We start from the raw sequence: 18,644 nt of genomic DNA on the forward strand, positions 1-18,644 counted from the left end.
CCTTATTATATTAGATGGCAGTGAGAGGTCTCTCAGAGAAGCAATTAGAGAGTTAAATAACTTTTATCAAATTTCTGGTCTCAAAATAAATATATCAAAAACTCAACTTGTCTGGATTGGTAGTAAAAAATACTCTTCTAATATAATATGTGAGGAAATGAACTTTCAATGGACAAGCACCTTTAAACTTTTAGGTATATATTTTGATGTGGACTTAACAAATATACCAAAACTTAATTATGACAAGAAATTAGTAAAAATCAAGCATATCATCAATCAATGGAGTAAACGACGACTTACTCCACTTGGCAGAATAACTCTTATAAAATCATTGCTTATTGCACAATTAAATCACCTCTTCATTTCTCTACCCTCCCCATCAAATACTTTCATGAAAAATCTGAATGAAACTCTTTTTAATTTTTTATGGCATTCCAAAGTAGATAAACTTAAAAGAAAGCAAGTAGTGCAAGACTATATTAATGGAGGTTTAAAAATGCTTGATATTAACAATTACAATCTGGGATTAAAATCGTCATGGATAAAAAGAATTCTCTATTCCCAAGAAACAAAATGGAAAGTGCTGCTTGGCAAAACTGTATCTATAGAAAAAATATTAGAAAGTGGATCAGACTATATTAATGTTGTTAAAAAGGAAATAAAAAATCCTTTCTGGAAAGATACATTTACTGTCTTTCAAATAATTCAAGAAAAATTAGAAGTTCAATCATGGGATGAATTTATTACTCAGCCTATTTGGAACAACCCGAAAATCAAAATTGAAAATAAAACAGTTTTCTATACAAACTGGTTTGATAAGAACATAGTATACATAGCAGATTTGCTTGATGAAAATGGAAATTTTTATTCTTTACAAGATTTACAAAAAAAATTTAAGATAAAAACAAATTTTCTGAATTATGCATCAATTAGAAATTCAATTAAAGCAAGTCTCTCAAGCTCAAAAATTCAAATTGGAACAAATAGACCTAGACCGTTTCTTCCTCATAATATTAAAACATTTTGTAACAACAAAAAAGGAACAAAACATATCTACAATATTCTTACTACAGAAAAAATTACTCCTCTTGGAAAAGTAAAATGGGGAAAGTTTTTTGAAATTTTAGACCTTCAGTGGGAAAATATCTTCACATTTCCTTTTTTATACACTAAGGATTCTAAATTGCAATGGTTGCAATTTAGAATAAATCAGTATATTTTGACAACAAACTCATTTTTATTTAAAATAGGTAAAACCGACACAAAATTGTGTTCTTTATGTCAAAGAAATGAAGAAACTATCGTGCATCTGTTTTGGGACTGTTTACATGTCCAAAATCTTTTAAGCCACTTTATATCAATATGTGACGGAAAAGGTTTACATATTACATTAGAAGAAAAATCATTTATATTAGGAACCCCTAATTCAATTTATTTGGGTATAATTTTTCTTATAATCAAATCTTACATATACAGGAAAAGATGTCTACAGGAAAACCTATCAATCCATGAACTTCTGATTGATCTCAAAACCCATATAACTACACTTAAATACACTGCAACAAAACAAGGCAAATACAATAATTTCTTAAACCAATGGACTGACTGGCTTTTTCTCATGTACATGTAGATCCTGACCATTGACATATTTACATAAGGCACGATTTATATATACCTTGTCTGAATACAACAACTCGGTAGTAAATATTTTGATTACGCCTAATTATTAATAAAATATTTTTGACATGATACATGTTTCCTCATAATTCCCCCACTCTCTCCCCCCACTCTCCATTTCCTACTGTCCCTCATTTTCTCTCCCTTAAATTTGTTGAAATTGATCTTGTCAACAGACTTTTCAATTGTGCTAAATATACTTACATGTATATATATATTGTATGATATATTGTATGTGCAAATGAAATTAATATCAATAAAAAAAAAAAAAAAAAAAAAAAAAAAAACAATGTAGTGACATTGCTGTGTGTAACAGCAATGTAGTGACTATGTTGTGTGTGTCAACAATGTAGTATCAAAAGTGTATTGACTTGTTGTGGTGTGTGTCTAATAATGATACATATCTTTCTTTGTCTTGTTGCCTGCCTGTCTGTTTTAACTCTCTCTCTCTCTCTCTCTCTCTCTCTCTCTCTCTCTCCTTTGTTTAATGATGTTGTTTTTATACTGAAAAATAGCAAACATATACAACATTCCTATTTTGTTCAAGCAAAATTATAGTATTTTGATGAGCAGGACGTGATGAATCTCCAGGTCTGATCTGAATATATTAATTTTAATTGACAGGTGTAAATAACGTTGATTTATTTATCTATGTAAAGAAAAAAAATATTTGAAATGTAATAAAATGAAATTATGCGTCTCTCTCTCTCTCTCTCTCTCTCTCTCTCTCTTTCTCTCTCTCTTTCTCTCTCTCTCTCTCTGTGTTCAGTAATGGATGATTATTGTTTTAAAGGACAAGAGCGTACAATGCCCGACAAATCCCCCCACCAAGAATGTTGAAATGGGATATATACAGTCATATAAAAAGAAATTTACTTTTGAAAATGAACATCAGTACATGTATAGTATAAAACATCATTCTCTATCAAATTAACAAATATATATTTATACTTTGTACTTATCTTATTTGTTTTATTAGTTTATTTTCTGAACATGAATATCATGGTCTCACATCTGTGCTAGCGCTATTATTATGCGACATTGTGTGTACAGAACATGAACATTACGCATTTTTTTTTATCGTTATCTAGAGCGTATTAAATATTTTTTCAATAAATCTAATATTAAAAGAATGTCTTGTGCGAAACAACATAATTTTTTTTTAAAAAGTCGGCTAAGATTCGAACACCCTTATTCTACAAAAACTTATCCTTTAAAAGCACTTTTAGGATGGAGTCAAAATCCGTTCATACAGTATATGATCAATATTTTTGCATAAAACACCGTGCAGCTTAATTTGGAAACCCATATTTGTCATGTTTACAGAATGAAAACATTTTTTTGACTCGCACCATAACATTCATACTATAAACAATGCTTATAAGCCAAATAATTATATTTTTACTGAAATTGAAAATCGTTCGTCTGTATTGCTCCACATGGGGGGGGGGGGGGGGTTGTTGTTATACAGCGCCTTTTACGCCCCTGTCCTTTCTTTTTTGCATCCACAATCGGCAACATTATTAAATGTAGTGACTTTCAGGTAAATTGAGTTGATTTACACACTGTAGTGAATTTCCAGTGTGTAATCACAGTGAGTCATGTGACCTAATGTAGTGATTATAAGGTGTAAAATCATGAACTTATAGAGTTAGATTTTCCTTGTTTCAAGTAGCAGAATAGTAAATAGAATCCCTATTTTACACAAAAATGTAAATATATATTGAATAGCATAACTAGAACATGGTGTAGCCAATTTCAGGTGTAAAGTCTGGTGTAGTGAGTTTCGACATAATACAAGTATGTGTGTGTGTGTGTGTGTGTGTGTGTGTGTGTGTGTGTGTGTGTGTGTGTGTGTGTGTGTGTGTGTATGTTGGTTTTTTTTTACAACCAGCGAATAATTGAATTATAAAATAACGGTACAAAATTCATTTTCACACTGAATAACACATATAAGTTAATATGTTGTATTGATAAGGTAATTAAGTCCTATTAAAAAAGTCGAATGCCTTGAAGTTATTAATCTTGACATGCGTCCGTTAAGATCAAATTTTACCTTGGTCGGGGGAGGGGTATTGGGGTTGGAGGGGAGGGGAGGGTGTTGAGAACTTTCGCACATAAAAAATGTTTTAAATGATTGTCTTTGAGGCATTGTTTTGAATTGTATGATCAAAACAGTGTTTACTTGTCAGCCATTAGAGACTGTGTCACTGTAATCTGATGGAACTCGAATTGTTAGTTATTATGATAGTTATAATTGGGTCATACACAGGCGTGGGTCCTCGGATCGCCCACAGACTCAATGTAAGTGTGTTTTGTTCTGTAAAGTGTTCACGGTATTCGTCAAAAATTCGTACACCTGATCGGACGAGGATTCAGAAATTCTGATGACGATATCTCCACTACCAGAGGTTTTTTTCTGGCCGGGTTGAGGGGGGGGGGGGGGTCTGAGGGATACTTATGACTGCCGAGGGGCCCAATGCGTATTATCGGTTACGTTATCACGTAAATTTAATAATTCCGACATTTTTTCCAGAAGTTCTGAATATCCGCGACCCCTCTGGATCCGCTCATGTATTTAAAAAAATTATGCAACAAACGTTTTTTGTCCGACATATCTTTATCACCTTTTAATGCCCTTTCAACAGTTATGGCAGAAAATATATTAATAAAAAAAACCTACATGAAATCCTTCACAAGTGACTAAATGAAAATTCGATTCATGTTTAGATTATTAAGACTTGACTTTATGCCCAACAAGGAAGCTACATGTATATCCATGCGCGGATCTAGAGAGAGAGAGGGGGGGGGGGGTCAGGGAGGTCAAGAACCCAACCTCTTCATGCAAAATTCAAATTTCTCTAAATTATATTATAAAATGAACAAAAATTTACATATGCCCCTGACCTCCCCGCTAGCAAACTTATATAACCGTCGAATACCCCCCCCCCCCCCGGGATTTTTTTCTGGATCCGTGCATGTATATATCTGTCTCTTACCAATCTCCATTAGAGTTCCTTAACAAGGCGACGGAGTATCCGAACAAACTGCCGTTCTGTCCGCGGTACACAGTGAAGTTTTGTAAATCCAGAAGAAAAGAATTAACAAAGACATCCAGCAGTAACACTAAGCATTGAATTCTCCATGCTCTCTCCATCCTAGTTCACTGTGTGCTTTGTTTCGCTTGTGTTCAACTTTGGCATTTTGCTGCACCGGCCGCCGCCGAGGAAAATGTCAATTGAACATTATTATTTCAGTAATTCTAAATTATTATTAATTGGATCAAATTTTCTGGTCATTATCTTCCTATTTTTGGTATGATTCAGAGAGTTCTATACATAAACACTTAGTATTTGATAGTAAACTATATGTTAATTACGTGTGTTCATATTTGCATACTGTAAACGGTCTCAGGTTTATTTTTTTGGCGCGCGATCGTGAAAGAAGGCAAATTTCAAACTATTGCTTGGCTTTATCGACTTAATCTTTACATTCTCTTGTTTTGTTTATGTTATTGAAAGCTTTTACACATTCTAATAAAATTTCAAAAATTTATTTTTCGGGAAACATGAAGTAATATTAAAATTTTATTAGGCATTGGTGAATTGTAGAAAAATGTACATGTTTTAAGGTAACGCAAATGATTGAATTTAAAGCGATTCCAGTCCTTTTATGCATTGAAAGAATTTATTGATAAGTTTTAATTTTTTAGCTCTACTTGGAAAATTTTCATAATGATGATATCATGTTAATGCTACAAATAAAAAGTATGCTGAAAAATACAGCTTACATTGCTTTAAAGATATTGCTTTGGCGCGCATATAATGCTGTCAAATTGAGTCAGTTTTGACTTGATTCGTCAAATACATGCTTACAAAATTAAAAATTGTGGTTATTTTAAAACCTTTGAACAATTATTACCCGGAAGAAGTAGAAAAGACACATTTGTATCAACAAGCCTGTCCAGGAGAATCTTCGGTAGCCCTGCATGTGTTTTGTTTACGGCAAATATGCATGCGTAATAGTATAGAAGGCTGAACCCCGAAACACGTTGCGATGTAAATATGACTATGGGTTATACATAATTATTAATTTTAATACTTTAATTAGATTTATTTCATGAAGAAATTTGTAATTTTTTGAAAGTTTATGCTTCATGAGTAGTACAAAAATACCGAACCCGATCGGAAATTTTTTTCAAGTCGGTTTTTTGATAAGATGCGCCGTACTGTCTCTTCAAACATCACAGGACATCAGAAATTTACACAATATAGTGTGGTGTCCCATCAATTTAAGTGTCGAAAAAACCCAGCTTATGTCTCTTCTGTGGTATATTTTAGGGTATATCGAATTTAACGAAGTCTAGCTCTCATCTCAACAGATCGTAGAATGTGTTGTATTTATATCAAGTCCTGTAAAAAGGAGACTGTCATGCCATTGGACCCCTGTGTACATGTACACTCATGTAATAAGTGTTTTTCAGAGCTCTACCAGAAAGGCCCGAGAAGTTGCGATTGCTGTCAAATTTCAAAAAAGAAGAAAAACAGTAAAAAAAATTATAAATAGATGGGTTAAGTCCACTAATTCATTTTCCATAGGCGGTATTGTTAACGTTAAGGTGCATAGCTTCGGCCCTAATTTTCGTTCAGCAGCAAGGGACCCCTTGAATGAAAGCTCATCAAATTGACTCTCTCTTGTTAAAATTGCGCGGTCTAAAGTCAGATTCGTTTTCCGGCAAAATGCGTCTGTATTGAAAAACTCTGAAAATGAAAGTAAAAGCAGGTAATTTCACAATTTTGGAAAGGGTGTACATTAAACAATTTCAATTCTTTCCATCAAAGGATAATTCAGTTTTGACACTTGCTTTTAAAATTGCAAATCCTCTTTTCTGACATGTGTCAAGCATTCTGATTTAAAATGTCCCAATAAATGTGTATACATTCCGCAAGTATAGGAACTATTTTGCTGAAAGGCACTACTTTGTTGTCCTGCCAATTTTAACAATAGTTAGAGGAATATACCTAGGTAAGAAGCTAGTAAACACTCTCTGATGATAATATTGACTGCCATAAATATATTGAAGGCCAATTGATAAACAACCATCTGTGATTCATCAGATAATGGTGAAGCATCACCATGGTTTTCATGATTAAAGATGATCATCCTTTTATTAAGAATCATCATCATGTACAAGTAAAAGGTTCATTACATTATCTTTAAACAGCATCATTGTTTAAGTTATGAAGTATCATCATATAATAAAAAAACCAACAACAACAACAACCATAAAAATGGCCATTTTTAGGCTTTATTGATCTCCTTAGATGAAGAGTTCTATATAAATATATAGGAACATACCAGAATGTTGAAGGTTAAATATATGGATTTCTTCTTTTCCTAATTATATTTACATGTAATAGCTGAACAAATATCCTAAGTTTTTAGGGAAACCTGACGGTTGATTAGATGGTCCTCTACCCTCCTTAAATCAAACAATGATTTTTCTCATTGTCTTGTTATTCTGCTCTGCTTAAAAAAATCTCATAAAATTCACAGCTTTGCATTTTTATTCTATATTCTTTATTCTAAACAAGTCTGCTAACTGCCAACCAATCGAAGTGGTATGGACTCAAATACCGATTTCCTAAAATTTCGGCTTTGAGAGAAATTATTTATACCAATTTAGAAGCCAGCGCCTGAAAATCGGCAACTTCATGTAGGCGTGCCAGAAACCCTTTAATTTTGGATTAAAGAGAAATTCCATTTTAATCATTACCGTGTCAACTGAATAATTAAATAATATGGCAAAAACGGAAAAAGCCAACATAAAATCTATAAGAAAAATTGCTTAGACAAACAATGTGGAACACTACTGAAAGGTTAAAATTAGTATTAATTTCTTATGTGTTGTCTATATATAAAATACATGGTTAAAGGCGCAAAATGTTGCAGGTTGCAGGATAAGCAAAATGCACGATAACTATCTTGAAATGTAAGCGGTAGTTGGCCTCGGGTCGAAAACGTGAAGAAGGCTCAGTCGGCAATATCCTCACCCTCTAACGTTTTCTTATCCTCGACCAAATATCGCTTATATTTCAAAACAGTTAACATGTATTTTTAAGTATGTAGCTATTAGAAAACAGACAAGATGAAATGCCGTCAACTCGCACCACGTTGTATGGGTCTCTCATTGATGTCAACAGATAAAATCCTAAAATCAAGATCAATGTAAAAAAAACTATATAATTGGAAATTCCTCAAGTACATGTAACTATGAAAGGGGGAAATATACTTCATGAATCGTTACATGTTTAGGCCAAAAAAAATTAATCATTAGTTTCTCGGGCCAAAATTTAAAAATTTTGATGAGGCAGGCAGGTTTTTTTTTTTTTTTTTTTTTTTTTTTTTTTTTTTACAATTTACAATGACGGTAACCCATATCATATGATTTATTTGTGTACTTATCAGCAGATATTCATCAAGCTCATACATTGGCAAAGTTTAAACATTTGTTTTAATTTGTTCTTTTTAGTTTAAACTGTTCTGTTTCCTTTAATAAGGTTAAGTTTTTGCATATGAACAAACAAGACAAATGGTTTATGCCCCTGCTTCATTTTGCGGCCCATCTTTCCCCTCCACAGTAATAACAGAAGTCTAAACTCAAAAAGGGGACTTCTTATGGCATTTTACTAGTTGAATTTGCCATATAAAAATTTATCAAATAATTAAAGCATTCATTTGGGGGTGTTTTCTTATCAATCTTCAGTGCGTTGAGGACAGAAATCAAGGAAAAGTAAATAAGTCATCATAAAATTCTCAAACAATACAAGTGTCCTTTATTCCTGTTTCTATGCAATATCACAGAGGCCTCAATTTCTGAAGATAACAAAGAAATTTCAGTGGTTGTGTTAACAGGGACCAACCCAGAGCAAACTTAGTTTAGGGAGACTTCACATCTGAAGTTCTCACTCACAGAAAAATAGGGAGAAATTTGAGAAATCAGGTAGACTTCCATTCTTTGACAATGGCATAATGCTAATGATAATACATTTATACACAGATTCAACCTTAATTTGAATTTGATTAGATTAAAAATAAAACAACTTCTAAAAAATTTAAAATCTTATCCAATTTTTTAAATTTAATTTATTATGTGTATTCATTCATTTTGTAGCTGAAATGTTTCGTAATTGTGTTGTCTAAATGACAAATAAAATCAGTTTATGTGTTTAAGTGTATTTTGGAGGTATTAGTCCAACCCTTTGACCCAATTACAACCGTCATATAGTTGGTTGTACAAAATTTTTTTAGTTAAAGATAACTGTAGACAAACGGTTTCATGATTTTTTAGCACTAATTTGGCAGAGTTATTAATTAATTACAAGTTACAAACTAATTGTAATATCAGCACCTAAAGTTATAAACATCGGTTGTAATTTTCAGTGCACATGTGGTTGCATCAACCGTATTTATAACCTCTGAAGATAAGACAGTCGCTAGTTATTAATCACAACAGGGGTTAAATTAGCCTATGAAAATGTCTTTTGAATTAGATGATTATCATTTTATTGCATTTGGAGTTAACTTTCACGATCGTGCACTCAGAGTACAGGGCAACTTCAATCTTTCTGAGGAAATTCTGGCGAAGTTACCGACCACAAAGCGAGTAATTATATTTACATAAAGTTGTGTTTAGCCCAGGTAGCCCCATAGGTTGGTCACTGGGTAGATGTTTCAGATAAAATAACGTTTTTCACTGACAGAGACAAGCATTTGTTCTGAGCGTTTGTTTACATAGATTCCAAAATAGAGAAAACCGATAATGATAAGATATAAAAAATCCGGAAAAATAACGATAAAAAAGTTTGATGCGGCGATGATTTTACTGATGCGACGGTGCCTGAGAAACAAATCATTAATTTTTTTTGGCCTTGTAATAAACTTTTTATTTCAAAATTGAAAACATTAACTTGGGAAAAAAATCAACATGAGAAAAAATTGCTGAGTCTGATAGTGTGTTTTTTCTCAATCTTATTACTTCTTAGAAGGGTTACATGTATTTGTTTAATATTTAAAAAAAAAACTGTAAAGCATCATGTTCTTCAAAACTTTATTGCTACAAAAAACTTAATGATTTTATAGGAAATTGAAAATACATCAAGTGAAAAGCACTCGCAAGCAAACAATATGTTCAAATTGCGCTTGGGATAAGGAAGTAAGACCCCGCCCACTTTCACAATCCAATGGGCTGTCAGATCTAAATAATTTTACCTATATAACAAGCAGCATCGGTTCTTAAGTCAATAGTTCCATTGGCCAAGGTGAACCTTACACATTATTAGTTTTACAATGACGTTACTCAGGTAAATAATTTTCTATTAGTAGGTGGAGAACATTAATTTTGCTGCTACTTAAGACCAAGTCTAGTTATTTTTGAGCTGCTGAAAGAATTGTAATACCATTTAGCTAATCCTTATTACAGAATTAATGTATGAAACATTCATCACCTTTATTTATTAGTTCATTTGATACTTCGTTTTGCCTTATTTTATTTTTATTTTCTAAATCAATTACTGTCTTTTTTTTTATAATTTATTTAGCAATCGATTGTCTTTATTTAACAACGGCTTTGTAATTTATTAAGTTAATACATTATGAATATCTATTTTCAGGTTTTCCACATTGATCAAAGTTGTTTTTTGTGTAGTTTTCCTTGTTTCAAGTAAGAAAGGTTTTGTGATTCTTGACTTTTTTAGTGCATATATACATGTAAAATGTGCATCGATAAGGTTTAACAGACACGGTGTAATTTTGAATGCTAGTAATTAAAGTTATATTTAGGAGAAGAACATGTAAGTTGTAAGAAATTGTTTCCAGTACTGTTGAAAGTGTTATTTACACAATAAAATATGTTCAAATTAATCAAAAGTTATATTCGTATGAATTAGGAAAAAAAACTTCGTTATAAATTATTGACTCTGAACGATTTGCCGTTTTCAAACGTAAATACAAGTAATGAACAGCAATGTTAAAAGGTTTGTCGGCATATGAATTTGGTTGGTCATGTGATCAAATCTTCTGAGAAGCCATTCGAAGGACTTGATCACGTGACCAATTGCAACACACTTAATTACTGCTCATATCCTAAATCAAAGTACTGGAGTATTGACGGGAGTTGATTTTATTGATTATTACTTATTTTAAAATCGGTGACATGCCTGGTGATTCTATGCAAATTATATCAAAGCAATATTAAACTATACGTAGGAATATACATTATACGACTACACAAAATAACTAAATCGTTCCTACCATTTAAAATCTGAATATGTTCAAGATATATATAATTAAATGTCCTTAAAAACAATGCTTCTGAATACATTACATCCACTTTATCAATTGTTTTCAAGTATTAAGTTTTTCAACGGTGATGATTTCTGCTTAGATCCAAACACCGTTCACTTCCAGTTTGCATAGGAGAGTCGATGAAAATCAACTCCTCAAAAATGATTTGCCATTCTTTTAATTAACGTACCGATGTACATTTACAATTGTTTGGTAACATTGACCTTCTTTTTACGATAATTTCATTAGTTAACGCGGGTTATATATATCTTATGCAATGTCATATTCCGTCTGAAATACCAACGATTAAATGTTCATGTTCGTAGACAGAAGGACACATAATATCATTCGTGGAATATATTCACATTTTGACTGTTTAGCGATTGTAATATACATTCCCCCTTTTTTTCTTTCAGTGAAACAGGTGATGTGTTTAAGTAAGTATACCAACATTCACATGACTGTTAAAATTTTAAACACATAGAATCATTTTAACAAGAGCTTTGGCTTTGGGTAGATGTGTCAAACAGCAATGTGACGTAGGCATGTGTATTTCATTGCTAGCCACTTGGCCACGGCTCTTTGAAATCAACAAGATTTGTCTGGCTTTTATGCTAAGACTACGTAATTTCGCTTGAAATCCCGTCATTTTTAACTTGTTTTGATGCAAGAAATAGATAGCTACGTCCCACTGAAAGCCAAGCTCTTGTTAAAAAAGATGGATATATGTTTAAAAATTAAAGTAAGAAGTTTATTTTTTTTTAAAATTGAGATTTAAAATTCTGAATTTGAAATTTTTAAATAAATATACTAGCGTGAACAAATATTTCATCTCCTTGTCGACCTGCTGAATATTGTATAATTATTCTTCGATTTTGGTGAATATCTTCGACTGTGAGCCGAATCTCAATTCCATTGTCTTCATTTAAACTATTCTGTTTTAGCTGTGCGTCGATTGTTTGATTATGTTGAAGAGGGCGGAAGTGATGTCAAAATCACAGTGATGAAAAATAAGACAGACCCAGAAATACAGTGGACTTTTTATCCTGGTTGGTATGATCTTTAGGGGGGGGGGGGGGGGTAAATATTTTCGTAACTTTATGTTCTTCAGTGTTGTAATTTTTTAAAAAGCTTTATTAATAGCATCACTTGGCCACTTAGAACCACTTTAACAAGAGCTTTGAGCAATGTGACGTAGGTCTGTCTATTTCATTGCTGGCCACTCGACCATTGCTCTTAGAAATCAACAAGATTTGTCTGGCTTTTGAGCGAAGACTATGCATTCTGTGTATATTTCACCCCAAACCAGCGTCATTTTTTAACTTGCTTTGACGCAAGAAAAAGATTACATCCTACCGAAAGTCCAAGGTCTTGTTAAAATGGTTTCATTTTAGAATTCATGCCTTCAAGTTGATAAACGACAGACAATTCATATAGTTCTAAGCATTCTTAAAACCCATTTAACATGATTGTCTATAGTTGTGTGTTTATTACACTGAATATCCATTTATTGATCATGGCACATTCATTGTATATGTAAATCAAAAGCAATGAACTCAACTTTTGAGAAGGCCGTATCGTGGACAAAACTGTCATATCAACCTCAATAGTTAAGGCATGATTTCTTTTCGCTTAAACATTTTTGTTGCAATATTGTCCCCGTTGAAATGGCCACTAAACCAAGTTTGCTATTTGTATAATGGTTCATCGATCATCATTAGAAATGATATCAGTTACTCTTGCATCTGTTGAGGCCGTGCGAGGTGCCCCAGGACATTGCTTTTCCTAAATGTCTGTTTGGCCAATTTAAATGTGCGTGTAATGCACAAAAAAAAATTCAAAGGTCAATTGAAACCTGTATTTTATGGAATCTGATTAGTGACATAATTTATTAAAGGCCCTTCGTATATCTTAAACAACATTTTGATACCAAGGAGGTTATCTTTCAATATTCACAAGAACAAGTATATTTGCTTTGTTATATATCAACAATTCGATATTTCTTCTGAACGTTTTTTTCTATAGAGAGGCGATCTAGTTTATGAAGTCAGGTATTTCTCGTACACTCAAAGGGTTTGTTAGAAACAGTGTACCTGTGTTTCCATCACACGCTATCGAATAAAATCACACCCAACGACATATATTTCATATATATTTAATTACAGTCCTTATATTTCAAGGGTAATGTAATATGATCATCACTTTTACACGTTCTATATTTTATGTAAAACATACAGTGAAAAAATGCTAGGGAAGTCGTAATTTGAACAGCGGAGTTGAGCTCTTCGAAATAAACATTCGAATCAAAAGTTATCGTTTTGACTGGAAGAAAAAACGTGAAATCGACATTGTTTTCAAACTGATTACGGTTTGTTTTACTGTAAACCAACTATTATTCGCGACTACTTTATTTCGCGATTTATCCGAGATGAACGTTAACTGGTTCGCGACTAATTTTCGCGACTAAACCTTATCCACACCTGTTTGTTTTATTATAACTATAAATACTGGTCCGCGGCGAGAAATATTCGCGACAATGAGGCCCTCGCGAACCTCGCGAAAATTTTTCGCATGGCATATATCTACATGGCATCTCCTTAATCTCGGCAATAGCTATAGTAGAATTTATTCCATGATATAGTTACATGCATAACCAACTAAAAAGCAAAAAAATATGAATTGTAGCTAAAATTCACTTCAGATGAATGTGCTAATATGATGTGTTTTTCTGCATGCCGTACGTAGAAGTTTATTTTTAAACTGTTTAAAATTTTTGCCTACCATTTTGTACAAATTCATCGTTTCATTGATTAAATTAACCTGAGGAAATAAATGAAATTGAATTGAACTATAATTATTATTGACAGTAGTACTGTTACATATATGAATGAAATAACATGCATAGTGACATTATTTTTCATATTCATGATGACTAATATTAAGATTAAATGATATAGACATCCTTTGAATATTGTTTATGAAGATTTGATTATTATACGGTACTGTATTAGAAATGGTCACAATTTTGGGCAGCTATTTGAAAATATTAATATAGTTCTTTGAAACACTTTTTCTATATCTTAATACAAATATCTTTGTGAAGAGGAAGTAAAAAAAAAAGCCTCTTAAAAATTGTTGTAATTCATATTGTAACATTCTTTCATCATTATTATTAAGATTACTAATTCACAATTACAGCCTCAAAATACATCCAATTTCGTAAAATCAAAACCGGTCTGGAGGTGTACGCTCCGGAAAACAATAGATCAGACGAAAGGAAGCGGTACCAGCTGATTGGCTTTGTGGCAGGCACGGACAAAATGGTCGCCAAGTTACGGTTTACGATCGTAGATAATGACAGTAAGATAACTTATATATATATTTGAGAGAGAGAGAGAGAAACGTGTGAAAAAGAGAAAAATAGATGCTATTTATATCAACTATTAATCACCTGATGATTAGTACATCATGCGCATGCGCGGATTCAGAATTCTATTCCTGTTGAACCCCCACTCCTTTCTAGATCCGCGCATGCATTACATTTTGGAGATATATTTGTAATGAGTCTTGAATTTGATAAATACAATTTTTTTTAACAGGAAAGGCAAAGAGAATCTTAGAAATCGGAGGACCGATAAAATTCAACGTGAACCATAAGAAGACCCCTTATCGCACCGAATACATGATCTGTGATTTTACGGCAGGTAAGTGCTTTTAATCGAGTATATTTTATTATGTTTAAGTTAAAAAAAATATGATCCCTTTGATTTTCACTTCAACATTCAAAATGTACAAAACCTTTGTTTACATAGCAAAGAATTGTAGGCTCTGTAACAAGCTATTAACTCAGCGAATGACACTCAAATTTTGGTTGTCTATCAAAAATACATTTCTGAGCCTTTATAAACAATGAAATAAAAAAAATAATTTTCAACCAAACTCGTGAAAATGCCCCTTTAACAAATCATTAAGAGTTCACAGCATCCTTAGTTGCTCCTAATACGTATTCAACATTTTCATGACCATATAGCGGAAATCAGTGCTGTAACACATACTGTGAAACGATATGTGTCTGATCTTTCGTCGTGAACACAGTTCACGCTCTCACGGAAATCAGAAGAGAAACACTTTTATATTGTATACATGCGTGAAAAAAAAAGGTTTCCGCTAGATTGTTGTGAAAGCGTGCACTACCTGTAATATTGATCTGTTAATGTTATGCATATTCTAACCCTGTTAATATTATACAACGTAGGTGTATTTGTGTAATATCTAATTTGGTTGAATAAATAAAAAGATTAAAAAGAAAAATGATTTTGATAATATTTCTTTTTATCAAATTAAAAGGTTTACTCTACGTTGACATGTTAATTGCTATTTATGAATTGAATTACCTTAAATGATTTTTTAATGAAATATTTTTCATACCTAAATACGCTACAGTCATATTCTTTTTTTTATTTAATTTCTAAAGATATCTACAACGACTGGGAATTTTCGCCCATGAAAATAACGTTTCCGGCAAACCAGTCCGGTTCCGCCATTATGTATGCCCGGCCAAAGGATGACGACATAGTCGAAGGCACAGAACGGTTTGTCCTGTCCCTGAAAAAAATTTCACGGAAGCTAGTGTCTCATGTCCAGAGCAAAGTCGTTGACATCATTGATAATGATGGTAGGTAAATACTCTGGAACAAGGTCATAACGAGGACATTTACATTGTATTGGCGCTTATAGGGAACTCTGTTTCATTTTTAGACATTAAACCCTGTACCTAAGCTTTTGTTTCAATAAGAATTTGCTAAATACACATGTACTTTGATAATTATAGATGTCCTTTGTTTGGTATCAAAGGCAATAATTATCGAATAATTTCACAAGAATTCAAACCGCCCAGTGTTCATGTTTTTTAACGTTTCCTATAACGCTTCATGTTTCAGTACAGAACGAAAACAAAAGTACAATGTATACGGGGATTTTCCGTTGTAAGCATTTAAATTACCATGGTAAAAAAAGTTTTTTTAGAAGAGACAGGGAAATTTTCAAATGGAAAAAAATGTTAATTTTTTTTTAAAAATTATAATTCTCCATGAAAAATGTATCAAAGCTGCTTTGTCCGATTCGTATCCACTGATTATCTTATATGCATCCTAAAACATTGATAATGAGTATATGTATAATAATATGCAATGTAGAAGAATTATGTCATAATATATGTAAATATAATATAAATGATTAAAAAGTCTGTTTACGAAATAAACTTTACCTAACAGGATTTCCTCCTTAATAAAGATTCGCTCAGATATCAAGGCAGATTTGATATTATTAAGACTCGGCATTTGCCTAGCAAGATAATGTTAGTTAGGTTATAAAATGTTTTGTAAATCTAAAAAAAAAAAGCCTGTGTACATTTTATCATAAATACTTTTTGACTTAGTTTGCTCCTACAATCAACGCATTATATACAGGTTGAAAAAAATCCAAGTAACTTTGAGATAAAACATTTACTAATAACACCCCAATGATGCACGAACTTTGTTTACTTTTTGATTTTTGTAACTGCCATACTGAAATTATTCTTATTTACTTCGAGTATTTCTATCTGTAAAAGGACACCGATTCTTTTGGTATAAAAAAAGATCAATTAAAATAAATACATGATGTAATAGTCTGCTTTTAAAAGGTAGATTGTGTAGCTGGTGGGTTTTCCAATTTTGAATTAGAACCATTTTTACAAGGCCTTGGACTTTCAGTAGGGCGTAGATATCTATTTCTTGCGTCAAAACAAGTTAAAAATGACGTGGTCTCAAGCAAAATATGCATCAATTGCGTAGTCTCACCTTAAAGGCCAGACAAACCTTGTTGATTTTAAAAGCCAAAGCTAAATGGCTAGCAATGAAATAGACAGGGCTACGTCACATTGCTCTTCTTAAAATGGTTTTATCATGTAGAGAACGTGCACTACCTGTATTTAAACACTTTTTTGTAATGATCTGTTGTTGTTATACATATTTTAACCCTGTTAATATTATAAAATTATGATAGCTGGCGGGTTTTGCAACATTGAATTATCATGGAGAGAACTGCTTTGACTCTAAAATTCTTAATAAGGTTGAGTTTTGAGTTCTTGAGCCGTTTAAACTTTTACACCTTATTTATTTCCTTTGCAGTCGTTGGAAAGTGGTCCGAATGGCTTCCGGTTAGTAAATGTCAACGAGATATCTTTGGAGATTGTTACATGTCAATGTCGCGACACTGTACAAGCGCCGGAAGTCGTCTGTCGGTAAATGCTCACTGCGATGGTCAGAGCTTTAAAAGAGGCAGGTGCTCATGTTAAAATGGTTTTCTCTCAGGTTTCATTTTTGTATTGTTCCATAATATATACACTGTACTGAAACAGGAAGAAAAATGCTGTATACATATTTTGGAATAAACAACAAATTATTGTTTGCGATCTTTCATTACTTTTATTTTTTCCCCTAGGATCCTATAGCTAGGATTTGTCTGTTGTTAGCTTTCATTAAAATATGTTTGAAATAAATTGACTTTAATTTTTCAAATAAAATCAACATCTATTTTTAATAAAAATCTGCCATGGTAGATAAGCAATATGAGTTTTCTGAAGATGGTTACAATTTCATTCGATTTCCATAATGGTGAAAATTATCTTTTATTGCGACCGATGTCAGTTTTAAAAGATTGTTTTATCATGTTAATTTTTCTAAAGATAGAATGATTTTGCTTTTCAAGATGTAAATAGGTAACGCAAATAAATCTAAATCAGATAAAACCAGTCATCTTCGTCACACTCAATGATATTTCTTAAGTGATTTTTTGGATTAAAGCTAAATTTGCTTGATAATGCCTGTGATAATAAGGTTTCTGACCATGTCATAACACTAAACATTATTCAATGGAAAATTCATATTTACGACGTTATTTGTCTAAAACGTGAAAATTCCAAAAAGTCCAATATTGACTTGTAATGCAAGATCTGATCCTGAATTATCATTGGCTGATAAGGTAAGATGTGTTTATGTTATTGTTATTTATTCACAATTTAAGCCACAATCGTTGTGGGGTGAAATCTAAGATTAGAGAGACCCTGAAGATTTGTATTCCTCTCCCTCAAAAACGGATATGGCTATATTATTGCAGCTAAAGAATCTTGATAATATAGATTTTGACGAAAATATGGGTTTCCGCAATATTAAAACTACATATTTACCCTATTCAATGAGGGATAAATTAGCTAAATAAAAGTTTTATTAGTTACACTAGCCTCAGATTCAGAAGATGATTTGTATCAAACCGTACAGCCACAGATAAAATTTGGTTACAAGATTTGGAAAGTTAAACGGCAGAATAACTTACCATAGGTACTTTATGGTGACTTAAATATATCTTAACATAGTTTTTAAAGTGACTGTTCCATTCATAAAAAATGGAATGAAATTTAGGTTTTATTGAAACCATAAAACTTACGTTATACCCAATCTTATAGCTGTACAATTGTAAGATAATTCTATATCTTTATTCAAAGCTCTCCCGCTTAAGGAGATTAATATTATTTGGATTAAATATCGCTCGCCTAACACCTTAACAACTGATTGAAAATAAAA

The 18,644-nt window shown here is 32.2% G+C and overlaps 2 protein-coding genes across 2 annotated transcripts in view; one reads left to right on the plus strand and one right to left on the minus strand.

Annotated features, from left to right (window-relative positions):
• LOC128163634 (integrin alpha-9-like) overlaps positions 1 to 4,885 on the minus strand; it is a 56,265-nt gene extending 51,380 nt beyond the window's left edge. Inside the window, exon 1 of the mRNA XM_052827263.1 lies at positions 4,677 to 4,885. Coding sequence (XP_052683223.1) covers positions 4,677 to 4,834 — 158 coding nt within the window. The 5' untranslated portion in view covers positions 4,835 to 4,885. The remainder of the gene's footprint in view (positions 1 to 4,676) is intronic.
• A 5,107-nt stretch (positions 4,886 to 9,992) lies between these two features.
• On the plus strand, positions 9,993 to 17,507 carry LOC128163764 (uncharacterized). Its single transcript, XM_052827417.1, has 8 exons — positions 9,993 to 10,040; positions 10,350 to 10,399; positions 11,439 to 11,459; positions 11,967 to 12,071; positions 14,221 to 14,382; positions 14,622 to 14,726; positions 15,497 to 15,697; positions 17,193 to 17,507. The coding sequence occupies exons 1-8, from the start codon at positions 10,027 to 10,029 to the stop codon at positions 17,357 to 17,359; spliced, it is 825 nt and encodes a 274-aa protein (XP_052683377.1). The 5' UTR covers positions 9,993 to 10,026; the 3' UTR covers positions 17,360 to 17,507.
• Positions 17,508 to 18,644: the final 1,137 nt, after the last annotated feature.

The sequence above is a fragment of the Crassostrea angulata genome, chromosome 9 (genome assembly GCF_025612915.1).
Source record: "Crassostrea angulata isolate pt1a10 chromosome 9, ASM2561291v2, whole genome shotgun sequence".
NCBI lineage: Eukaryota > Metazoa > Mollusca > Bivalvia > Ostreida > Ostreidae > Magallana > Magallana angulata.

Bases quoted from the DNA above. Each gene is read 5' to 3' on its own strand.
- LOC128163764 (XM_052827417.1), top strand. The intron at 12,072-14,220 runs GTTGGTATGATC...TCACAATTACAG, and splicing joins ACAGTGGACTTTTTATCCTG to CCTCAAAATACATCCAATTT. The intron at 14,727-15,496 runs GTAAGTGCTTTT...TAATTTCTAAAG, and splicing joins GATCTGTGATTTTACGGCAG to ATATCTACAACGACTGGGAA.